The 25,908-nt window shown below is 38.1% G+C and overlaps 1 protein-coding gene and 1 pseudogene across 4 annotated transcripts in view; both read right to left on the bottom strand.

The window, feature by feature from the left end:
* Nucleotides 1-2,684: 2,684 nt before the first annotated feature.
* Nucleotides 2,685-4,103, bottom strand: LOC107876274 (annotated as a pseudogene).
* Nucleotides 4,104-4,440: 337 nt separating this feature from the next.
* The window catches only part of LOC107871491 (TATA-binding protein-associated factor BTAF1), a 52,309-nt gene continuing 30,841 nt past the window's right edge, over nucleotides 4,441-25,908 (bottom strand). For 3 of the 4 annotated variants that reach the window (XM_016718447.2, XM_016718455.2, XM_016718462.2), the window contains 19 exons: nucleotides 25,027-25,095; nucleotides 24,181-24,392; nucleotides 22,995-23,220; nucleotides 22,636-22,806; nucleotides 15,141-15,566; nucleotides 14,601-15,044; nucleotides 14,355-14,474; nucleotides 13,795-14,277; nucleotides 11,529-12,067; nucleotides 9,784-10,276; nucleotides 9,629-9,697; nucleotides 8,719-8,823; nucleotides 8,412-8,636; nucleotides 8,087-8,347; nucleotides 7,932-7,981; nucleotides 6,504-6,613; nucleotides 6,351-6,433; nucleotides 5,053-5,262; nucleotides 4,441-4,949 (listed from right to left, as the gene is read on the bottom strand). In XM_016718447.2, the coding sequence (XP_016573933.2) occupies nucleotides 4,779-4,949; nucleotides 5,053-5,262; nucleotides 6,351-6,433; nucleotides 6,504-6,613; nucleotides 7,932-7,981; nucleotides 8,087-8,347; nucleotides 8,412-8,636; nucleotides 8,719-8,823; nucleotides 9,629-9,697; nucleotides 9,784-10,276; nucleotides 11,529-12,067; nucleotides 13,795-14,277; nucleotides 14,355-14,474; nucleotides 14,601-15,044; nucleotides 15,141-15,566; nucleotides 22,636-22,806; nucleotides 22,995-23,220; nucleotides 24,181-24,392; nucleotides 25,027-25,095 (4,467 nt within the window). In that variant the 3' untranslated portion in view covers nucleotides 4,441-4,778. The remainder of the gene's footprint in view (nucleotides 4,950-5,052; nucleotides 5,263-6,350; nucleotides 6,434-6,503; nucleotides 6,614-7,931; nucleotides 7,982-8,086; nucleotides 8,348-8,411; nucleotides 8,637-8,718; nucleotides 8,824-9,628; nucleotides 9,698-9,783; nucleotides 10,277-11,528; nucleotides 12,068-13,794; nucleotides 14,278-14,354; nucleotides 14,475-14,600; nucleotides 15,045-15,140; nucleotides 15,567-22,635; nucleotides 22,807-22,994; nucleotides 23,221-24,180; nucleotides 24,393-25,026; nucleotides 25,096-25,908) is intronic. The other variant, XR_007053737.1, reaches the window with a different exon arrangement.

The raw sequence follows: 25,908 nt of genomic DNA, 5'->3' as shown, positions 1-25,908 counted from the left end.
AGAAAAGATAGGGTGAGGAATGAGATTATTCAGGAGAAGGTGGGAGTTGCTTCGATAAAGGATAAGATGCGAGAAGTGAGGTTACGTTTATTCGGTAACTGATGAGGAGAGGCTCGGATGCTCCAGTGTGGAGGTGTGAGACACTAGCTATAAATGGTTTTAGGCGGGGTAGAGGTAGACCGAAGAAATATTGAAGGGAGGTGATTAGGCATAATATGGAGCAGTTACAACTTACGGAGGACATGACCCTTGATAGGAAGGTGTGGAGGACGCGAATTAGGGTAGAGGGTTAGGGGGTGGGAGTGCGTCGGTAACAATAAGGGAGCATTCTTTTGTATCTGTAGTTTTTTATTCGTGGTGCTGTGTGATGTCTATGATTTTGATTAGATAGTTCTTATTTTTATCTTATGGTTGTAGTATTATCTTGTTGCTAGCGGTGTTAGTTTATTTTGCACTTATCTTTTGTGTCTGTTATACTGTTATCGGTTCTAAGCCGGGGTCTATCAGAAACAGCCTATCTACTTCGCCCGAGGTAGTGGTATGGTCTTCGTACACACAAAATATACCCCTGGGAAAACACTGGATATGTTGTTGATTAATTCAATTCTCTAAGGTGTTTTAAAGCAACTGAATTAGGTTCTTAACCTTATTTATTTATTTATTTATTTAAGCGAATTCTCTGTTGGTTCGATCTTTAATTGAAGTATAGCATTATGAAAACTCTTTAAAAAAAAATTCAACAAGTTTCAGGATAACACATTAATAACACTCAATAAGGCCGGACGGATCCTCACCAAGTGATGAGTAGCTCCATATATCATCTTATATTTCGAATAATATATAGCACAATAAACTTTCTATTGGAATTTTGTACATTATATGGTTTGTATATGTTGAGTATGACAACAACAACAAATCCAGTGTATTCCCACAAAGTGGGGTCTGGGGAAGGTAAAGTGTATGCAGTTCATACCGCTACCTCCAAAGAAGTAGAGAGGTTGTTTCCGATAGACCCCCAGCTCAAGATGAGGAATAATAAACAAAAACGTAATGAAACATGAAGCAAGATGGATAGCATCACATAAAAAGGATTAAGATATAAATATAAATCAAAGTAGTATGAGATAAGGTAACCAAGGGCAATGTGCAATAAGGGATAAGAAATAGGACATCCGAAAAATGACACCCACCTAGTAGTAACAGATACTCACAGGCCAGAGACACCCTCCACCCCCAAACCCTCCTGACTAGGAGCTCTTACCTAAGGACACAGTCCTAGGATTAGTAACCTGGCCAGGGCTCTTCTAACTACTAGCTACAGCCCACGCACACAACCTATCCTTCTACCCTTATCCGCGACCTCCACACCTTCCTATCTAGGGTCATGTCCTCAGTAAGCTGAAGCTGCTCCATATCATGTCTAATCACTTCCCTCCAGTACTTCTTCGGCCTACCTCTCCTTCTCCTGAAGCCATCCAACGCTAGTCTCTCACACCTCCGAACTGGGGCATCCGTACCCCTCCTCATCACATGCTCAAACCATGTCAGTCTTCCTTCCCGCATCTTGTCCTCCACCGAAGCCACTCCCACCTTCTCCCAGACTGTCTCATTCTTAACTCTATCCCCTCTAGTAAGTCCACACATCCAACGCAACATTCTCATTTCCGCCACCTTCATTCTTTGAATGTGTGAGTTCTTGACTGGCCAACACTCTGCTCCATAGAGCATAGCTGGCCGGACTGCCACTCTGCAGAATTTGCTTTTAAGCTTAACTGGGACCTTCTTATCACACAACACTCCCGAGGCGAGCCTCTACTTCATCCAACTTGCTCCAATACGGTTAGAGACATCCTCATCTATCTCACCATTCCCCTGAATCAAAGACCCAAGATACTTAAAACTATCCCTCTTACAAACATCCTGAGAATCCAACCTTACCACCACATCTTCCTCCTGTCTCAAGTCACTAAACTTGCATTCCATATATTCCATCTCGGATCTACTCAACCTGAACCCCTTTCGATTCAAGGGTTTGCCTCCAAACCTCCAATTTTTCATTCACCCCCCTCCTCGCATCTCATCAATCAACACCACATCGTCCGCAAACAACATACACCAAGGTACCTCCCCTTGAATACTTCGCGTCATCACGTCCAACACTAACGCAAACAGAAAAGGACTAAGAGTCGAACCCTGATGCAACCCTGTCTCGACTGAAAAATGATCTAAGTCCCCCCGCCGCCACCGTTCGCACCCGAGTCTTCCCTCCATCGTACATGTCCTTAATAGCTCTAATGTACACCACCGGGACCCCTCTAGCCTCTAAGCATCTCCAAAGAACCTCCCTAGGGACGTTGTCATACGCCTTCTCCAAGTCAATGAACACCATGTGCAAATCCCTCTTTCTTTCCCTATACTGCTCCACCAATCTCCTTCCCAAATGGATTGCCTCCGTCGTCGAACGATCAGGCATAAAACCAAATTGATTCTTCGAAATAGACACGAGCTTCCTCAATCTCCGCTCAACCACCCTCTCCCAAATCTTCATAGTATGGCTCAACAGCTTGATACCCCTATAGTTGGTGCAACTCTGAATGTTGCCCTTGTTTTTATACAACGGAATCATCGTACATGTTGAGTATGACAATTCGTCAAAAAAAGATAGAAGTAAAGGGGCTGTTCAAGAAAAGAAAAATTAAATGGTTTATGTTTTAAAACCTCATATAGGTACAACAATAATTGAATCAAATATCTTCATCACTGTCATAATGTTGACACAGTGGTCGTAGACCATTGCTAGTCTGTTTTTCTGCCTCTTGCTTTCTAGAGGGTAACTTCTTGACTACTGATAATTTGACTGACGATGACTGAATAATAAATTTACTAAAATCACTTGATAATGATGCTTTATCTCTATTATTGTTAGAGCAATCACTATTACTTGTAGTCTTTTCTTCAGACAAGAACTTTAGCTCTTAAGAGACTTGTTTTCAAAAACTAAATCATCTTCTTCCTCAAAAAATTCTTCTTCATGTGTTCTTTTGATAATCGGATTTCTTGATCTTCTGAAAACTACTGATCTTACAAGAACTTCATCTTCTAATTCCTCCATCTTTTGATCATCCAACTGACGTTGCAAATTAGCTTCGAGCAATGCATCTATGCTCATACGTGCTTGGGTTGCCTTGAGCAATATCAATTCATCTACCCCGGCATCGATATCAATTCTTCTCTTCGAATCCAACGTTCTATTTTCCAATGACTTCATTGAATCACCAATTTCCTCAGCATCTTTTTTTTGTTTCTCCTTATGCATCTCCTCGTCTTGGCAATGCCATGGCTCAAAATTCCTAGTTGCACCAGACTCAACGGTATAATCCGAATTTTTCCAATCCGTTTTGAAAGTTATCTCCGCACAGCACTTGGTGCACTTGAAATAGAATCTCAAAATTTGCTTGCCCAAATAGGTTTCACCTTCAACTTCTTCTTTGCGGGAATTGAATTTGGTGCCCTTATATATGTAGTTACCGCAAGTAGGACAACGAATACTCATTGGAAGAATCATCCGCGCCGTCTTCTGCTGATTCTTAGGCTGTCTTCGCCTCGCAATTTTTGCCCGATCAAAATCCGGCGGATAATACTTGTTCACTACCTTCCTCTCTCCCATGCTTGCTATAAGGATTTCCAAGTTTTTTTGTGATGAGGGAAAAACTTTACTGCCTTTGACAGTTAAACTAAGAGAGTCCTGTGTTACATATATTATATTATATTATATTATATATAAATATGAGAGGTTTTTTCCTAATTGAAATAGGATTAGGATTGCTTATTTCCTGTACAATCCTTGATACTTGCCTCTTATTTTTCCACTAACACAAGTTTGTGTATATTTAGGAAAACTGCTCTCAACAAAAGCAGGAATAAAAATATAGAAGTTGCTTAGAGAGAAATTTACTTATTAGCGATTCCAATGTAAGGTAAAAAGTTTTACGAATATTAAATGCATATAAGAATATGGTCAATCCTTGGGTAGGAGGGTGACCTAAAATATGGTCGGTCATTATTATTAGGTATATATATGACATGTCCCAAACTAACCATGAATCGATCGTTCTTTCAAGGCCAAATACACAGATGCCCCCCCCTCCCCCCCCATCCCCACCCCCAAAGTTGGCTCATGTTTTCACTTTTGAGACAACATGAAGTATGTGTACAATTGAGAAGCAGTTGATCAAAGCTAAAATGAGCGGTGCTGACTGCATAATTTTTTAACAAACTGCAACCTTGCTTCAACAAAATAATATCGAGCTCAATCCCATACTCTCTTGTAGTTTTAATCCAGTTCTACACCTTGTATACAGTTGGAACAAGCAATCGAAAATGTATGAAAAGCAGCTACAACAAAATGTGATTTAACAAGAAAAATTGAAGAAATGATAATGAAACCAACACTCACTTTCGATTGCATCAATATAGAAAAGCTGAATGTATTTACATCATCCAAGATTTACAAAGTCGGCTTTCCTAACAGGGGCATCATCTGTGTCATCCCACAACTCTGCTCCACTATAAACTATTCTATGTCAATTGGAGTCCAAAAATGTAATTGCCTGACTAGAATTATCATATAAAATAGAGGAAAAAGGAACTACCTCTAATCATCAAAATTGTGAGCAGACTCAAAGAATGTACACTTTGTACATGGAATGCACAGCTGCATCTCATCCCTACCTTGCTAAGCATATTCCAATGCAATGCTTGCAGAGAAGCCTAGATAACTAACCATTAAGCTTTGCTAAGAACTGGCCCAGGTTATACTCCTCCGTATATTGTGACTGATCCCAAAGCTCCTCCAATCCTCCGAGAATGGCTTTCAATCCCTTCCCGCTACGTGGCAAGATCGAGTCCATGTCAGATTTTTCATCAGTTCTTTTGGATCTACTGGCTCCCTGAGAATAATCAGCATTTATAAGTTAAATAGCATACGTGCAATCTCAAATTCTAAGGGAACCGAGAGGAAGACTATAGATTCAAAGCTGAGAGCTAAATCACCTTTTTGCTTTCGGCCGAAGTAAATAGATCAAGTAACTGGTCTGTATTCATCGTATTCAAACTTGCATTCTCAGCATTGATCACTGCATTGGCAACCGACATTTTGAACCTTTGGAGACTCATTACTTTTTCTTCCAAAGTTCCTCGCATAATGAGACGATGAACATTTACAACTTTTCGCTGGCCCAACCTGTGAGCTCGATCCATAGCCTACAAAAGGATATAAAGAGTTATCCTGCTTTTCCATATCACCTTGAGCAAGCAGGACATACGAAGATTCGACAAGAATGTCATAACTAAAATTAGTGCAATAGAACATCAACTACTTGCAATATTAATACTCCAGATATAACAACCCAACAATAGATATGTATTATCAGCACGAATTAAATCACAGTACCAAAGATAACCATAAAATTCAAAAATATATCAAAATTGTATAAAAAATTAGGATTGACAGGTAATAAATCCTCAAAAGTAACACCAAAAATCTAACAGCATCATTTAAGACTAATTTTACAGTAATTACAAATGAAACATCTTATAGTGCCTACTTGTTCATAAACTTTAACAGGTGTACTTTTTGGTTATCATTTTCTTGTAACCGTAGTGTCTAGGCCACCTTTTGCACACTTCAACTAATAATTCCATGGGGTAGTTACTCTCTCACCAGTACATGTACTGGGCAACTATTTTTGCCTTACCTGAACTTTGAACCCGAGACCTCATGGTTCTCAACCCACATCATTGGACCACTAGGCCACACCCTTTGGTTCTTTGTAATTTGGTCACTTCTTCTATTGATCTTGTTTTCAATATTCTGATTAAAATTGGGTGGTAGGTTTACCAAATTTTTATGTATTATCCATAAGTCATTTGTCTGGTATGGAAGAAGTAGGATCTGGATGGATAGTAAATAACAAATAACCTCCATACTTCATGGCAGACTTGGTCTTGCCTATTAAGAAACAGAACTAATATAATAAGAACTTGAACATCCAGGGTAATTGATGCCCAATGAAGCAGTAATACCAAACCAAGCACGAGGCAAGAAATGCATAACCATGACATAAGATTCAAAAGTAGTTGTAGAGAGAGAGAGACTTCTCCATACCCGCCATGCAAAATATCCACCACCACCCCCAAATTCCCCAAGCCCACAAAAGGAAATTAAAACCTAAAGATTACAAGCACAAAATACCCTTAACAGTTTTAAAAATGATCCTAAGAATTAAGTGGCTTATGGTTCTGGACCATATTCAGAAAAAAAAAACTGCAAAGAGGCCAACTCTCTATACCTGGTGATCTCGCATTGGATTCCAGTCATGCTCCATAAATACAAGGGTATCAGCTGATGTCAGGTTCAAACCAAGCCCACCAACTGAAAGAAGTATTCATACATAAGCACAAATCTTCAACTACAGAAAACGTGCCAAAATGTAGAATCATACCATGTGTAGTAAGCAGTAAAACGTCTATAGTAGGATCCGAATTGAATGCTTTCACAATGTCAAAGCGCTTTTCTGGTTCAACTGATCCATCAAGCCTCAAATAAGTAACACTGCTCAAAACGGAAAAAACCTCTTAGATACAGAATGCCAAAGCAAAAGAAACTGACAAATACTTCCAAGGCAGCCTTTGATTAAAAAGGTTCATGACTGATCCTCTACCACCTGCTTTTTTTCGGTTCCAAGACCTTCACATATGCACTAGCAAAACTATTAATCATGAAAGTCAAGATTTGGAATACAAAGTCCCATTTATCCCCTAGACGATCTTGAATACCGAAAATAATTGGAAGTTACCAAAAGAATTTAGAGGTGCGACAAATCATAGAAATTGCTTACATGGACGGAACTTTCCAGGTTTAACAAAGTAACATAGTAAAAACTGTATGATATTTGACTGAAATAGGATAAAGAAAAGCATGCCAGTGGTAGCTCATTCTAATGAACAGTCATGACTTGGAACCAGCTAGGGTAAAAAACATAACAAAACTTCAATCAAACAAGAAAAGCTAAAATCATAAACGGGCCCAGAGGCAGATCTATGTACAAGCGTGGTGCTGCCACTCAGTTGAAACTTTGTATATAATATGTAAATATGCATAAATATAACGCATGACAGAATTTATACCACATGAATTTTGTTATATCAAATACTATTATATTAACAGCAAAAGATCAAGGCGGACAGAATGACAGAAGATGAAGATTTTGCTGAAGAAGACTTTTGAGATGGTATTTTAATTTTTATGTTCTCTTGGAGGGTGGAGAACTTGTCAAAAAATGATAAAGACAAAGGAGCTTAACTTTCATTAGAATTAGAAATGAATATAAAACTTGCCAATGGGATGTTCGTAAAACTCATATGGAAAGAAGAGAGGAAAAGGTCATGTGATTAAAATTTACATTAGGAATGGAGAGAAAAAAATTAACAGAGGGATGTGTTTGGTCAACGTTGAAACACTTGAAGGCTGTTTTCAGTTAATTGAAATTTGTAAGGATGTATTTGAAGCTTGGGTGAAACAAAAGGCAAATTTTTTTGTCAAAACCTCTTTCGGCTGTCTTCACTTTTTTAAAAAAAAAAAGGAAGAGTTAAGTCAGTATATAACCTAACTCTTTATGTAAAAGCAAATCACCACCATAAATTGTTGCAACATAGATGGTTCACAACATACTACCCCTAATATCGAATAACCTAATCATAACAACCAAGAGTTCGTCCACATGATATCCCAAGAAATACACTAAAAAGATGCCTCACAGCCACTGGAAATAAAAGCCCGAGATATTCATTGGAAATGGAAATATAGGCAGGTGCAATTTAATTCAAAAGGAAGTTACAAAAATTAAAAATCAGGAAAGAACAGTTCTTACTTCTTCATATGATTTTGAAACAGGTCTCTTTCAATTATGTCCAACAAGGCCTGCATGGTTCAGGTTAAAGTCCAGGCCAATACAAGAACAGAATCAAAGTCCAGGACAATACAAAAACAGAATCACAAAGTAACTTGAGAAGTTCAAGGCATTACCTTATGCTGTGCAAATATCAGGACTCTGTGCTGTCCCACACAAATAGTGCCTTCAGAACATGAATCAGCACCAATCCCACACTCCGAAAGGATCTCCTGCAAGGCGACTAGTTTGGGAGAGTGGTGGAGTTGATGGAGTTCTGAAACAATGTCAGAACCAGGAGAGAAGAGCTCTGATACAACAGATGAGAGGGATTCTGAAACTCTCTCCCCAAACACGAGCAAAGGATGACTACAAAGTTTAAGTAAGTACTGAAGTGCCTGAAACAAGAGAGATATTAGACCACAACCAATAAAGAAATAATCACAACTATTCTCAACTTACCTGGAATACATGAGAAGTTGCTTTTGGCAAATCATTTCTTTGGCTTGCATCTGACTCATTGTGCTTCACCATGCTGGAAATTTCTTGCCTTACATGTGAACCAGAAAATTGTTCATAGAGTTTTAGCTGAACAGGACTCAGGTCACAGTATCTATCCTGAATAATTTTCTCTGGCAGATCAGATAAGACTTCATCTTTAGTCCGACGAAGGAGAAAAGGCATCACCTATCAAGGAAAACCTTTCAGTTTGAATCAAGATGAGAAAAGATCTGAACTGTGAAAGGCCATATGGTAGAAATGAACCCACTTGCTTGTGCAATGCTTCCATAGCAAGCACACCTGCTTCAGCATCCTTGGCTGAACATTTGGAATCCCTGGCAGCTAGTAGTGGTTTACCGTAGGAGGCATGAAACTGTTAAGTTAACAAACACGAAGAGTCATGTAAAAACTTTTTATCAAACAGAAATTTGTAACACCACAATAAAGTTTCACTAAGGCATCCACATCAGATTCTGAAAGAAACGCATGATGCCCATATCAACATGATAGGAAGATCCCACATACAGTGCCAAAAGGTAAGTTCCCAGTGAACACCCTACTTGCAATCTATCTTCTTTATATTGGTTTTGTTATGGCCTTTTTACTAAGATCTTTTCAAAAATAAATTGTAATTTACTAAGAATAAATGGATTTATTCGCAAAGAGCTGTCCACCACCCAAATTGAACCCCGTGTATCCTAGTTATAAACATCGCATAAACTGATACCTGCTTCCATATGTACGATTTGCACTCCTAGGATTGTACATTGTCATCTACTTATGAACTCTTCAAACAGACATAAATCAAGCTCATAAAAGTGTCTAAGGACTTGACGAAACATATGCAGTTAGCATGACCGGAACTCTCTCCTGCATAATGCAGACCCTATGAATAAAGGGTTGAGGTGAGTTAATCTCAATTCAACTTTTTGTTGTGAAAGAAAAATCAAGATAATGTGATGGGAGGAAGATCAAAGCGTAGGTTAGTCCATGACTTGAAGGAATGGAAAGTAATACCAGCTTCCTTGTGCATACTCCCACCCAGATCCAACTTTTAGGAGGCATAAGTTGGAAAAAAAAACACTTAATTGTTGGACACATTCAACAACATATCAATCACAGGAAAAGTACAATTTAACTGACTGAACTGGTAAGAAACCTTAAATGATGTAACTCACTTGTCTTTCAGTTCCAAGAAACCCTGGCATAAGAAAGTCAAAGAGCGACCACAGATCCAACACATTATTCTGCAATTTAAGTCAGACTAATAGATAAGCACCCATTGAATTGTTGTAAATATTCAAATGTGGTTGAACTACTAACACAAACACACCTGTATCGGCGTTCCACTAAGAATGAGGCGATGCTGTGCCTTCAGTTGCTTAACAGCAACTGTTATTTTCGACTTAGAATTCTTTATGATATGTCCCTCATCCAGAATGCAATAGTTCCAGAACAGCTGCATAAGATAATCAACATCTTTGCGAATAACATCATATGATGTCACAATAACATTATGCTGACTAAACTGAGACCGTAGTGAAATGCGTTCTTGTGCAGAACCAACATACTGGAGGGTGGTAAGCAAAGAACCATCAATAAACTTCTCTATTTCATAAACCCAGTGGCCAACAAGGGTTGAGGGGCATATAATCAAGGATGGAGGTAGATCCTGGGAACTATTTAGAGCAATGTGCTCTGCTAAATCCGATGCAACAATTGCTGATGCTTGAAGGGTCTTACCAAGGCCCATGTCATCACATAAAATGCCATGAAGATTAAAGCGCTTCAAAAATGCCAACCAGTTTATACCTTCTTGTTGGTACCTGAAAGCATAAGAGAAAATCTTAGACCCCAAAATCAACTACTAAAAGGCTCTCAAGGCCAAATTGAATTTCCATCCCCTCTTTTCCCCCCTCATTTTTGGGTCTGGGGAAAGGGGGTTAGATTAAAGAATACTCTAAGCCTTCCAAATAAGGCACCAACTTTTAAATGGTTGTTCCACAAGGAACTAATGGAAGTAAAGAGAAATTGAGCTGAAATAGAAGTTCTCCTTCACTAGGATTTGAGAGAAGAGTAAGTCGGCATTTTTATTTCACATCCACCAACAGGGGCCCAAGGAAAGCAATTTTCTTCAGATGGCATTATCAAACAAGACTGATCAGCAATGCTAACTTTGTGTTTATTGCATCTCTTCCCTAGTATCCATGAAGATATACGAGGGGCAGTGACTAAAAATGAGCTATCATGTTTCTCAAAAGAACACAGATAATGTTGTGTTGCTGTTTAGAAACAGATGGACTATAGACAATATGTGATAAAAAGCAATTGCAGTCCACAGACATCTGAGAGCTATCTCTTCAATTTTCTTCATTATACGTTTTTTGAAAATTTGTACTGTTATTTCTTCATTATATGTTAAAGTGTGGACTTTATGTTCTGGACTAAAAATGTAGCAGCTGGTCACTTAGAAGTGCATGTCTTAAGTGTCATGGTAAGCTTGCAACACAATATCCAATTAGCTCTATCCAGAGGGTAATTCAGGTGGTATTAATAATCTTGTCTAGTTTTCAATGGCTTAAGTTAACATAAAACGGGCACACAGAGACCATTTAAAGCACAGCAGGTGCTTGCGTTGCAAATAGTTTTGTTCATGGTGTGCTGTTCATGAGATTGCAACGTCTCAATTACAGAAAGAACACCTGATTGATAGATATTCTAAGAAAGACTTTTGACACCCCCCACCCCCCTTCCCCATATTGCAAGTTATCAATATTCATGTGCATGATATATCTTTCAACTATTTCTTTCGGCACATTCCAATGCTAATCATCTCACAAGAAGAAAATGAGCCTTTAAGCATGATGACAAATGGGGATTTTGGTTCCACCAACCATTGTTATGTGGATGGAAAGAAACCGAAACAAGGGAAAAACGGGTAGGAGAAAGAGGAACATATAGGTTTCAGCAGTGAGAAACCGAAATATTAGTTTTTTTAAATCAGATCAGCACAGGGATGTAAGCATCACAATATCACATTGCAGGCACTTGAGAGATAATCAGTGGCTCTGGAGTTACCTTCTCAATGTCACCTTTAGTTCAGTAGAGAGTTTGTAATCGTCAATATGAGAGTTGTCAATTAGCTGCTCCAAAAATTTAACATCTTCTTGACTTCTTGATAGGTGTTCACTAAGACCTACAGGAGGAGAAACACCACGTGCTAATGGAAGTAGAGGCACGAGGGTCGCAAAACTATGTGTCACACTCTGTCGGACAGAATGATCTGAATCACTCATACACCTCAGAAGGGGAACTACTAAGAGGGGAGCATATGGAACCAGCTCGATACCAAGTCCTTGGACAAGCAAGCTGACAAGCATGCCAGCTCCTTGTTTAGAATGTATAGATGTAATGTCACCTAACATGGGCACCACATTCTCAATAACTGAACCCATCACATCCAATGTCATTGACTTGGCCATGGTTGTAATACATCTAGATGCAGCTAATCTCACAGCAATATGTGATTGACGAACACATCTGAAAATGCATGGAAGGAGAGTGAGGAGCTTAGGTCTTAATGTCTCATCCAGCATCGGTGCAAGGGAACGGACCACCTGCCACACAAAGGAAAAAAAGTAAGAACACAATAAGTCTAGGAAAGCAAGAGAGTATCCAACTGAAATAGGGCTTGAAACTAATAAAGTCTTCACGAATAATTTTGAAACAGTAACAAAGAAAGCGGTGGCAAATGCTAATCGGGATATACTCCCTCTAGCCCCATTTATGTGACACACTTTTCTTTTTGGTTTGTCCAAGAAAAATGACACTTTATCCACATTCAGAAACAATTTACTCATAAATTTTCCATTTTACCCCTCATGAAATGTGATATATAGCCATGCAAACATTTATGGCTTGTTTAGACCACAAGTTTCAAAAAAATTTCTTTCTTAAACCAGTGCCACGTGAATTGGGTCGGAGAGAGTATATTTCTGATGAATTTGTTTCTTGCTAAAGCTGGTAGTTGTTGCTTCACAGAGATAACAAATATATAAGGTATTAGGAGCACTATTGATTTTCCTTTCAGTTCGCTTTCCTTCCAGCAAAATACCCCTAGCCGATGTTAGTTGAGCAACAACACTTGCAAATTTGCTTCTGTAAGCATGTGATCAACTGCTCTACCTTAATGGCCGACTAGTTACGCCTCTTCTACTGCTATCTATACAAGCAACTTGCACTCGCTCCATTGCAAAAGAGATGACATGATTCAATCTTCACAAAAGAAATAAACATTTTTTCTCTAGATTCAAACATCTAGCAATTTAAGTTTCAAAAAGGATAATTCCAGAAGTTACGTGAAAAGTACTAGAAAACATCTGTAAGAACTATGATCAAAGAGGAATTTTGGATGTTCTTCAGATAGTAACCCGGACAAACAAAATGAGGAAGTGTTGGACCTTCAAGGATCAGCAAATGTATAGTAGCTTTATTTATAAGAAAGAGATGATAAGTGGAAATGAATAATACAGTTAAGAAACAAAGCAGAGAAACTAAAGAACTCCGAATAATTCCAACCAAACAAAATATTCTCACTTTGGTTACTGAAGCCCAATATTGTATATTTCTCTTTCTTAACGGAAAAAAAAGCTCCCCCCACCCCACCCAAAAAAAAAGAAATAATTGTAGGTTATACCCATAATAATCTACAAAGAAAAGAGAAACTCCCAGAAGGAATTACAGATTCAGCATTTTTTTATGACAACATATACTCTGCTTTATAGGTATTACCATCAACAAAGAGTTCTTATCTTTTCTTCACAAAGAGAAGAGGACTCATCATGGCATCATTGCCTAACCGAAGGCCACAGAGGACTGAGATCAGAATAAAGGGTATCTTCACAAAGAGAATCATTTTGTACTACAATCGTATTCTCTGATCCAATCGTTGCTAAGCAATAAAACATTAAAAGTGTCCCCTCTAGCTCTTGTAAATGATCTTCAATTATTGCAAATAAAAGAAGGAAATGGAACATGGGAGGTGACTCCATTGGAACTTGGGCATCATTAAAGAACAGGAATTGAACTTCTGTATGTTTTGCATAGACCCTAGAACATCAGATCAGCCATCCATCCACCCAAATGGATGATACAAAGTTCGATGGAAAGACATATTTGCGTACCTTTGTGCATACTTCTTATATACCAGATTTATTCCCTTTTTGGTGGCATATGTAAATTTTAATAAACATGTAATTATCAAAAAGTGCAAGAAACGAAGAATAATGAATACTGAGACTAACCTAGATATTATGATATTTTACATGGTAACAGTAGGACTGACCTGAATATTGTTAATCAAGTTCTGAGGATCCTTAACCAACTCAACAGCTTGAGTAATAAGTCTTTCATCTTCTGCAGTCATGGCTTCAAGACGACAAGGCTTAAGAACCTCCACTAGGCAGTCCCACAGCTTAGGAAGCTTTTCAAACAAAGATCCACCCAATTTTTCACATAAGAACTTCAAGGCAAGTTCAGATCCACGTCTACTGATGAAGCCCTCAACCTTTGAACGATCTTCACCAGGGGAGATCATATGAACTTTTGATTTGTGTCTATTACTGCTACTTCCTGAGGATAGAAGATCTTGCTCTTCAATTATTTCTATAGAATTCAAAATTCCTGCTTGAGGTGTCTCACAGGGATCCATGCATGTCAAACTACAGAGGTTCTTAATTAACTTGTCATTTGGTCCAGGCTTCCTTCCCATACAACGATAGATAAGCTCTGCAAGAGCCTCAGCCGCCTTACTTTGTAATATCTCCTCCTTAAAAAACGAACAATTATGAACATGCAAATAGCAAGTGCTCTCTGTTCAAGAAATTTCAAACATTTAATACTTACCTGTTCTCTCTTAATAGAAGCCATCAAAGGTAAAATAATTGGATTCAATTTCACAGGAAGTTCATTCATCCAGACAACAGCAGCAGCAAGTAAAGAGGAGACAGTAACATGCAAATTATTCTGCTAGATGTCAAAGAAAAAGACCGAAAGTTAAAAAGAATGTGATAAATCAGCAAAAAACTAAAAAGCTAGTACACTTATCTTGTTAATCAGACACCGTGTTTAATCAATCACCCCCAAAATTACCTGGACGCATTTCAAATACCCAGAAGTGGTCAAAAGCCTCTGTTTGAATGTTTCTAATTCATCCAGACTGTTCCGCTCAACAGATTCCTCCCCCGTAGTTTTAATAGTTGAAAATTGAAGTTTAGAAGCAAAATTCATTGCATCATCTGCGCTGAGGTTATCCAGGTCAACCGGGGTGGATGACAACAAATCTTTAAGCATGTCAGATGACTCAGTCACATGGTACAGTTGACGAGCTTCATTGCGCATTTTATCATATGTTCTTGAGAGTTCAATGTAAGGAAGAAGAGAATCTTTCGTAGGAAAAGCAGGATTAGTACAGGCTAACAAATCTAACAACCAGTTCCTAAAATTACTTGAGATGCCAGCAATGAACCCATCCATATCCAAAATGTTCCTGGTTTTCAGTTCTTTAAACCAAGAAATAAGCACCATTGAAGCTACCTGATTCACATCAAAATTCCAGTTTATATCTGCCAGATAGGAGATAAAGGGACGATGATGGAAATTACTGCTAAACAGTTCTTAAGAGTTATGTACCTGGCGTTGAACTCCAGATAGAGAGGTAAGTGCCTTCCATAAGGGTTCAATGAAAAATTGCAAAGAACCCTCACGCAACCTAGAAGCTAAAATGCCCAAGACTGTGGCAGTAACAACACGTGTATACGTGACCGACATGTCGACATCAGCACCAACCACAATCTTCCCACTGCTGGTGGAAGCCTCTAAACTTTTCTCCAGCGCAGTATTGCCTTCACCTGAATCTGAGCATATGCTTTTAAGGGAATCGTTTTCTGGTTTCACAGCTCTCATCTTTGCAGCTGCTTTAAAGTGGCTTTTGCGAGGAAGAGCTACAGGCCAAAACATTTTTGCAGTATCCAATGATGAACCATATGGAGTAGTTGCCAACTCCAACCAGGAAGGAAAATATGCCTTTGAAGCATCTTCCAAGTCTTCCACCGGGCACTAAAAGAAATCCAAATAGATATCTCAAAAAAAAAAAATTGTCAAGTAATAATTTAAGGGTGTAAAAAGGAAATAGACATCTCAAATATAAGATCAAATAACTAAGAACAATTTTCTCAGCTAACTATAAAATGACTTGCTCAAGGTTAATGATTCAGAAGCAGCGACCATGTCGACCATGTCTTCTGATGCCTACTTAGTGATGAGGAACATTAAAATTCTAAACCTAGTCCAGAACCTTCATGAATCAAAAAACAATTTTGCTACTTATAGAAAGAGAAAGTCAATTTGAATTTTACTACTAGTTGTCAAGTTTATCTTTTACATATTTCTAGAATACTTAGCTATTAAGAAAATGAGTTGTCAACAATGAGTTGTCAATGAGTTGTACAAAGGCTTTTGAAGCCTACAAATAGAGGCAATGACCTCTAGCTATGTAGTTTTTAGTTCAACTCTTCTATTAATGAAACTTTGTATTTTCTTTTAAGATCTTGGATTAGATCTTGTATTTTAAGGGCTTTGGTTAAGCTCTTGTTATCCATGGATTCGGATTGTCTTTGAAGCGTTATCTTACAACACGTTGAAGTTGTTCCTTCAACAAATTGTATGGTTTACTTTATTTAGCACATTAGAGAGTTCCTCCAAACTTGTGCTACATCAGTTTGGTATCAGAGCAATGGAGGATCTTACAACGAGGGTGAATAACCTAGAAGAAAGATTGGATCAACAAATCGCTACTCTTCGTGAAGAACTCACTAAGAGGTTTGAAGAACTTGTTGTATTAGTGAGAAACAATCAAGGAGGTGTTGCCCGAAACCGGAGACAACATCAAGCTCAATATGTGGAAGAGGAAGATGATGTGGAGGAACATGATCTTTATGCACAACAAAGAGGAGGTCATGCAAATGGTGGAGATATGTACAAGATTTAAGGCTGAAATCCCAACTTTCAACGGTAATGTAAACATTGAAGGATTTCTTGATTGGATCTATGAGGTGGAGACATTCTTTGAAATTATGAACATCCCTCCAGATCGTTGAGTACCATTGGTGGCATATAAATTGAAAGGAGGTGTAGGAGCTTGGTGGAATCGTCATCAAGAAGAGCTTCGTTTGAGGGGTGAAAATCATGTAAGATATTGGCCACAAATGAAAGCCCTTCTAAAGGCTAGGTTCTTGCCTGCGATTATAAACAACTCTTGTACTTACAGTTCCATAACTGTGTTCAAGGTAATAAATCTGTTTCTGATTATACAGAGGAGTTCTTAAGATTACAAGTAAGGTGCAATCTTTCTGAAAATGAAGACCAACAAGTAGCAAGGTATATCAATGGTCTCAATGATTCTATCCAAGAACGTCTTGGCATACAACAAATTTGGTCAATAGATCAAGCTCAAACTCTTTCCTTGAAAGCTGAGAGATATATAAAGACCAAGAAGTCTTATAAAGCAGCGTCTTATTCTTGCCTAGAAAGTATATCAAAAAGTTCTCCACGTCAAGAGGACGGGAAGTTTATTCCATCTAAAGCAAAGTAAGATGAAAAGGCACCATCTTCTAGCAAAAATAATGATAAGCAACCATCTAATAAGATCAAGTGCTACAAGTGCCGCAAAGAGGGACACATATCAAGCAACTGTCCAAGAAGGAAGTTTGTCAACACCACTCATCGTGATGAAAGTGATGAAGAGGTGGACAACTATGAAAGTGAAGGTGAACCCGAACTCTGTGAAGAAGAGGGAGAAGAAATAGTATGTGTGGTCAAACGCCTTCAATGCTCAACCATGCAACCTGAAGAGACAACAAAAGAGGATATTCGAAAGCAAATGCACTGTGAATGGAAAGGTATGCAAGTTGGTAATTGATAGTTGTAGCTGTGAGAATTTAGTTTCTGAAAACATGGTTAAACACTTAAATCTTGAGACACATGATTACCCGAATCCATATACTATCGGATGGGTCAAGAAAGGAGTGAAGATCAGGATCACCAAACAATGTTGGTTACCACTTTTTTTGGGTAAGTATTATCGATCAAATGTTCTATGCGATGTGGTTGATATGGATGCATGTCATGTTCTTCTTGGAAGACCCTGCAATATGATGTGAACACCACACATAAAGGAAGAGACAAATGGTATTCTTTCATTTGGAACAAACGAAAAATCATTATACTTCCAAACAAGACTGCTAATAATGCCTCTGAAGTAGAGGAGAAGAGTATGTTAACCATCACTCAAAATCCAAAAGAATTTGCTTAAGACTTGAAGAAATCAAAATTATGTGCCGCATTAGTCATCAAAGGAGATGAGCAACCAACAAAAGAAATTCCAGCGGAGATGCAAAGTCTATTATCCGAATACCAAAGCATACTTGGAGAGCCTCAACATCTACCTCCTATGAGGAATATTCAACATCAAATAGATTTTGTTCCAGGTGCTAGTCTTCCCAACCAACCACACTATATGATGAGCCCAAAAGAGCATGCAATTCTAAGGGAGAAAGTAAAAGAGTAATTGCGTAAGGGACATGTTAGAGAAAGCATAAGTGCATGTGATGTACCAACACTACTCACACCAAAGAAAGATAGATCTCGGCGGATGTGCGTGGATAGTAGGGCTATCAATAAAATCACTACAAGGTACAGATTTCCTATCCCACGAATAGATGACATGCCTGACCAACTAAGTGGAGCAAAGGTGTTTTTGAAGCTTGATCTAAGAAGCGAATATCACCAAATATGAATTAGACCCGATGATGAATGGAAGACTGCATTCAAGACAAAAGAGGGGTTGTATGAATGGCTAGTTATGCCATTTAGACTTTCTAATGCTCCTAGTACTTTCATGCGCCTAATGAATCAAGTTCTTCGTCTATTCTTGTCACAGTTTTCGAAGAATCAGGTGTTTTCGAAGCTTGATCTAAGAAGCGGATATCACCAAATACGAATTAGACCTGGTGATGAATGGAAGACTGCATTCAAGACAAAAGAGGGGTTGTATGAATGGTTAGTTATGCCATTTGGACTTTCTAATGCTCCTAGTACTTTCATGCGCCTAATGAATCCGGCTCTTCGTCCATTCGGGTCACAGTTTGTAGTTGTCTATTTTGACGACATATTGATCTATAGTAAAAATATGGAGGAACATTTTGAACATGTCAAAAAGGTGATAGATGTATTTAAGGAGAATGAGCTCTATGTTAACTTGAAGACGTGTGTATTCCTTGAAACAAAACTAGTTTTCTTAGGTTTTATTATCTCAAGTGAGGGGATTCAAGTTGATGAGTCTAAAATAGATGCAATAAAGGGATGGCCAACTCCAAAAACTATCTCTGAAGTGAGGAGCTTCCATGATTTAGCCACTTTCTATAGAAATTTGCGAAGAACTTTAGTACTATCATGGCACCAAAGGGAAGTTCAAATGGGATGAAAAAGTTGAAGCTAGTTTCATAGAGATTAAGGAAAAGTTGTCACAAGCTCTTGTATTAGTGTTACTAGATTTCAACAAGACCTTTGAGTTGGAATGTGATGCTAGTGGAGTAGGCATTGGGGTTGTTTTATCACAAGAAATGAAACTTGTTGCTTTCTTCAGTGAGAAGCTAAGTGAAGCAAGACAAAAGTAGAGTACTTACCAGCAAGAGTTGTATTCTGTTTATAGCGCATTGAAGACATGGGAGGTCTATTTAATGCCTAAAGAATTCATTGTCTACACTGATCATCAATCCTTGAAATATTTTAGAAGTCAAAAGCATGTGGATCGCATGTTAGCAAGATGGGCAGCATACCTGGAGAGATTCAATCATCTTATTGTCCACAAGTCCGGAGTAACTAATCGAGTGGCAGATGCTTTAAGCCGACGTGCAAGTCTCATGGTTTTTTTTGAAGCTGAGTTACCAGGAGTAGACCAAATAAAAGAATTATATGAAAATGATGAAAACTTCAGGCGAATCTGGGTGAAACAAACGAAAGGTGTACCATTAGAAGAGAATTTTGTGGTACAAGATAGATATCTCTTCAGAGGTTCTCTACGAGACAAGTTGATTCGAGAGATGCATTCATGTAATCTTAGCGGCCATGTTGGGCGTGATAAAACTATTGCCAATTTGGAAGCACGCTACTATTGGTCACAACTTAAGAGAGATGCCGGCAAATTTGTGCAAAGGTGCCCCATTTGCCAAACATACAAAGGTCAGGTTCAAAACACCGGACTCTATATGCCATTACCCATTCCAAGTGCACCTTGGGAAGACCTATCAATGGATTTTGTACTTGGCTTACCAAGGACAAGGCAAGAACAAAATGTTGTTTACGTGATAGTAGACAAATTTTCTAAAATGACTCATTTTATCCCTTGCGGTAAGACAACAGATGCCTATCATGTAGCTAATCTTTTCTTCAGAGTAGTCAGACTACATGGTTTTCCAAGATCAATTGTTTCAGATCGAGATAGCAAATTTCTTGCTGCATTTTAGCTTACTTTATGGAAACAATTCAACACAGAATTGAAGTTTTCAAGCACTGCCCATCCACAAACAGATGGCCAAACAAAAGTGGTGAATAAATTTTTAGGAAATTTAATTCAATGCATCTGTGGAGATAAGAAAGGACAATGGGATTTAGCTTTATCCCTTGCAGAGTTTGCCTACAATAATTCAAGATCAGCTATGACCTTTGGTGACAACTATTCGGAATTATTTAAAGAGGTTCAAGATGTATTAGAAGCATCAAACAAGAAATACAAACAGTTGGCAGATAAGAATAGGAGGCTAATGTCATTCCAAGTTGGTGACCAAGTAATGGTATACCTCAGAAAGGAGAGATTGCCTACTGGTGTTCACGGAAAATTATGGGCAAAAGAAATATGGCTCATACACTATTCTAAAGAAGATCAACGACAATGCCTATGTAGTAGATTTGCCAAGTGAGATGAATATTTCAAATACTTTTAATGTGGCTGACCTATCACCCTATCATCCAGAACAAACACTTTACGAAGAAAACTCGAGGTCGAGTTTCAAAGAAGTAGAGGAGAATGATGAGGAACATTAAAATTCTAAACCTAGTCCAGAACCTTCATGAATCAAAAATCAATTTTGCTACTTATAGAAAGAGAAAGTCAATTTGAATTTTGCTACTAGTTGTCAAGATTATCTTTTACATAATTCTAGAATACTTAGCTATTAAGAAAATGAGTTGTCAACTATGAGTTGTGTATACAGGGCTAACACCTTCTTTGGCCAAATCTTCCAATCTTCACAATTACAATTCACTGCGCCAAAGGGCAGCGTGGCGGGCTCTTGGGTCGTCCGGACCTATATCTTGTAAAGGTGGTGGCTTGGTTGTCCCCACACCCCCTTTGATTTTCATCCAAAATTGTTCTCTGGATTTTTTATCAATGGATAAAATGCTCCAGTTTTCCATTCTCATATGAGGCCAAAAAGTGGATTGGCCCCTAGACTAGATGAAGTGAATAAAGTTGTATCAGGTGAGATTTTACAATGAGTTGTGTATGAGTTGTACAAAGGCTTTTGAAGCCTATAAATAGAGGCAATAACCTCTAGCTATGTAGTTTTTAGTTCAACTCTTCTATTAATGAAACTTTGTGTTTTCTTTTAAAATCTTGGATTAGATCTTGTATTTTAAGGGCTTTGGATTAAGCTCTTGTTATCCATGGATTCGGATTGTCTTTCAAGCGTTATCTTACAACACGTTGAAGTTGTTCCTTCAACAAATTGTGTGGTTTACTTTATTTAGCACATTAGAGAGTTCCTCTAAACTGGTGCTACATCACTTAGCGTACATTAAATTTTAAAAAAAAAAAAAAAAATGGAAGACGACAAAAATTTCCTCTATTAAATAATAACATTGTACCCTAATTTATCTTATAGCCAATTATTTGACGCTAGAATATTTTTTCCCTTGGATAAGTTGATGATACCATAATAACATCATTGTCCTATACCAAACTGTACACTCCCATTTCTCAAAAATAGAGTAATTGTCTGTGGTAGTCTAGTTCATGAGCTTTTTTTCACTTTGTCTTTGATTTTATAATCCACCGAGAAATAATGCACTGCCAAACAATTCGAAATGTAAGATTATTAAGCTGCTTAAGTTGCTTGGGTTAAAAATCCATTGACAGAGACCTCACCCACACTACAAACCATCCAAGTAAGAGAACCACAAAACAATGGATCTACGACATGGACAAAAAAGTCAGATGATGTTCAAAACCAAGTATATGAATTACTCTTTGCTTATGTTTCAAGACAACTGAAGAAAAGCGTACACATTGCCACACTAAAGACCTAAATCACTTGAAGAGAATTCTGCCTTCCCCATGTCCCCCTTGAACACGGAAGAAAAAAGTGCAAAAGACACCTCCCGAGACGTCTGCATATGCCCTTTTCGAGCTTATTCCTCCAAAGGTCCAAAAATCCCCCTCCTCGAAGAGAATAAAGAAAATCTATATAAAGTAAGTCATTCGTGATCACTTCACTAGGAAGAGATTCGCTAGAAAGAGAAAGGAATAAGATTAAAACAATACTAGCAAAACAATTACCCATAGGGATGGCGAATGTTTTTCCTCTTTAGTACATCAAAAGCTCAAACGAGAGAGCACTTTAAATCTTAATACAAAATTCACATCAAATTATACTTCAAATTACATTAAAGGGGAAACACAAATAAGCAGGCTCTAGAAAAGAAAAATCATACTAGATAGAGAAGAGGGTCAGAAACTTTTGGGAGACAGGAGTTCATTTCATATGAAATCACATTGAATGACTCCTAATCACCTCCACATATGTCATCTTAGAAAAGTCTTTTCTACTAACATAGGATAGTATCCCTCTCTATCCCAGCCACCTCCAGATAAGTCAACTTAGAGAACGCTCCTACTATTATCATGTTATAATAAGAAAATTTATATACGGAGACAAGTATCAGATTTTGATTAAGACGACAATGCATTATCATAGCCGTTTACAAAATATTTGTGTTGAAGCAATAAAATATAGGACTGTGAAATGCTGATCTGAGGTTTACTTGGGACAAACAGGTATAAATGACAAACCTGGAGAAGGATCCTCCAAACCCTGCCTGAGCACTGCACAATCTCCTCATTTGATTCAAGCAGCAAATTCTGGAAAACAATCCTGAGAGTATCACCCAAAATAAATGAAGGCCAGAAAGAGCTAGTTGACTCAGCAATGCTCCTCTTATATTCGGCTTCAAGCAATCGCTCCTGTATAATAAAATTGAAGATTCAGTCTTTTTATCTACTATACTTAAAACTGAATTGCATCAATTTATGCAAAGACAAATCTACCAAAATACAAGCAGATACAAGACATTGCTACAATTCTGTAAACAACTAATAGCAGTCCAATATGTTATTAGCAAATGAAAAAAGGATCAACTAAGGAAGATTACCAAAGTCCGGATAGCGGAATAACGCACTGATGTGATACTATGTCTCATGAAAGGCCATAATCTTGGCGCCAATGTTGATAGCATGTATGGATTTTCTGAAGACCATGTCCCTCCCCCAAGGTCATCTTGTCGATCAATTTCATTGAGATCAAATTTCTTCTTCTCCCCAAAAGTTTTGGGAATCATTTGCTCTTGAGAGTAGATCTCCGCCAACAGATTCATCACACTGCAGTACCAAAGGCACAGAGAAGATCAAGATAAACTTTTCTGGGCAATCTGGAAACTCAAATTTATGCACAAATGAGATAGTAATTAAGGCAGATTAACTCTACTGCCTATAGATCCTGCCACACAAGGCAGCTCATCATTAACAACCAGCATAGTGTGTGTGTGTGTGTGTGTGTGTGTGTGTGTGTGTGCCTGAGTAGTCTATAAGCCCACCAATACACTCAACTCCTCTAATGGGGTAGATATTTGTTGCTTTCAGCCCACAAATCTAGAAATGACATCCAAGACCCCAGCAACCAGACATGTATGGCAATTTTGAGCCGCCAAAAACAGCTAGTATAAAAGATGGTTAAAGAGATATTTATCAACACCCAAGATGAGGTATTAACTATTGGTTAATTGCTATAAAATGTTTCAAAGTTGAGAAAGGAATACCTTAAAAGTAAATGCCTTTCAAACATTCTAAATCCTATTTAACTATGTAAAACTTTATGGCACAATTATCAACAAGAGTTACACCCAGATTGTTCATCTCCTTGAGCTACTTGGGTCTATATAGGTATATGCAGTTATAGCAAAAAGAAAATTGATTTTGTACTCCCTCCATTCCTATTTCCTTGTCCCTTGTCTGAAAAATAGATTTTCCTTTTTACTTGTCCATTTAAGCAAATCAAGCGAAATTTATTATTTTCTTCCAATGTAACCTTATCACTAAGTAACTACGTAACAAAATCAATAGAAAAGTTACTAAGAATGAAATTGAAGAAAAAAATATTAACCAAGAGAAGTTCCTGGGATGTCTATTGAAGGGATAGAGGAAAAAGCCTTTGATCTATTATTTAGTATTGATCAAGAGGCTAGAGGGGACACAGATTTGATGGAAAGAGAAGTGGCAGAGAAGAAGGGAGCAAGTTTGTAACACAGAGTTGAAGAGCCATTGTAGAAAATAAAGACTTGCCTGCTCGTAGATGGACTGAGATCATCCAGGTCAAGCAAAATATCCCAAAGCAACATGATTATAGAATGCAACAGCTGACCATTTAAAGCAACAATGGATGCTGCAGTGGGTAATAAAGCATCTGCTGCAACAGCTCTCACATCATCATCAGGATCTTCAAGCCCAGCTTTACATGCCGGGAGAACACAGCCAAGCAACTCAGGAAGCATTTCCTGTTGTCATTGGACAATTAAATTGGCAATAAAAATAACATGTTCTGCAGAATGTACATGTAACATGAACACCCAACGAGTAAGCAAAAGAAGTTGAACTGGAAACTTCTGTAACATATGAGACCACACTGCCAACTCTGCAGGACTAAACCCATTTACCACCAATTAACACTTCTTCAACTCCTGAATGTATTTTACATATCCACCTCTCAAAGGAAAAAAAAGAAGATGAAATATCAAATTACAACATTCTAAAAAAGCATTTTATTATCAATCTAGGGAAAATACCATACAAGACCACATCACCAAAGCAATTTTAGATCCAACTAATAGAAAGCAAAAGCAACGTACAGGAGATCTAGTTTATTTTCCTATTCTCTTAAAAGGACATAGAAAACAGCCGTATTTTGTGCAAAAGGTTCCAATGAAATTCCACTTTGCAAAAGAAAGTCCTTTTCCTATTCCCAGTAGCCTTATTTTTCTGTTCATAAGTTCCCTCATAACAATGTTCCTAGGTGACCGTTTAAGGCAAAGTTCAAAATCAAATTGCATATAACAATCATATTAGATTGTTTAAGGCAAGAAGCCAGCAGAAAAACTCAGCAAGCAAATCATCCAATGAAAATAGATTTACCTGCCGCACAGCAACTAGGTACTTGATCCCCAAAAGACTCCCATGACGAATCTCCCATTCCGGTCTACGCTGAAAATCCCAGAATAGCTAATTAAAACATATGTCAAAACCTATTCTGAAAGGGACACAAATCAATAATGTGCCTGTCCCAAGCTGAATACCGTTGTTGAACTTACAATATGAAACTTCCGACAAAATTAGTGTCTTAAACTGGTTAATAGAGGAGATACTTATATTAATCAAGGTCTTTTAGTACACCCTCAAGCAAGCCAGATTTCTTTCCACAGCAAGTACATCGAAAAAAATACTTGTCTGGGTGACAAGTGGCAACAAGGACTAAAAATTCTTCTCTATGTTGTTGAACTATCGACTCCACAACACCAGTAATTAGGCAAACCTCAAGGGAGGTAAATATGATTAACCTCAAAAAGTTAGGTCTATAGCAAACTTGGCATGGTGGTGGAATGAAGAGGTTAAGAAGAAAGTGGAGACCAAGAAAGGGGCGTATGCTAAGTTGGTTAAGCGTAAGGACGAAGAAGAGAAGCGGGTAAACAGGAAAGAGTACAAGTTAGCTAGGAAGGAGGCTAAGTTAGCAGTTACGGCGGCTAAGATGGCAGCATTTGAGAGCTTGTATGCGGGGTTACAGGAGAAAGGAGGGGAAAAAAAGTTGTTTAGACTTGCTAAGGCTAGGGAGAGGAAGGGTCGTGACCTCGATCAGGTGAAGTGCATTAAGGGGGAGGACGGTACAGTGTTAGTGTTGGTGGAGGAGGACGGCCACATTAAGAATAGATGGCAGTCGTATTTTCATAGGCTCTTGAATGACGAAGGGGATAGAGCTACTATTGTGTTAGGGGAGCTGGAGCACTCAGAGGAGTGTCGGGA

This window comes from Capsicum annuum, chromosome 1, assembly GCF_002878395.1.
Source record: "Capsicum annuum cultivar UCD-10X-F1 chromosome 1, UCD10Xv1.1, whole genome shotgun sequence".
Classification (NCBI taxonomy): domain Eukaryota; kingdom Viridiplantae; phylum Streptophyta; class Magnoliopsida; order Solanales; family Solanaceae; genus Capsicum; species Capsicum annuum.
The sequence above is the reverse complement of the archived record's forward strand: the minus strand, read 5'-3'. Positions and strand labels throughout refer to the sequence as shown.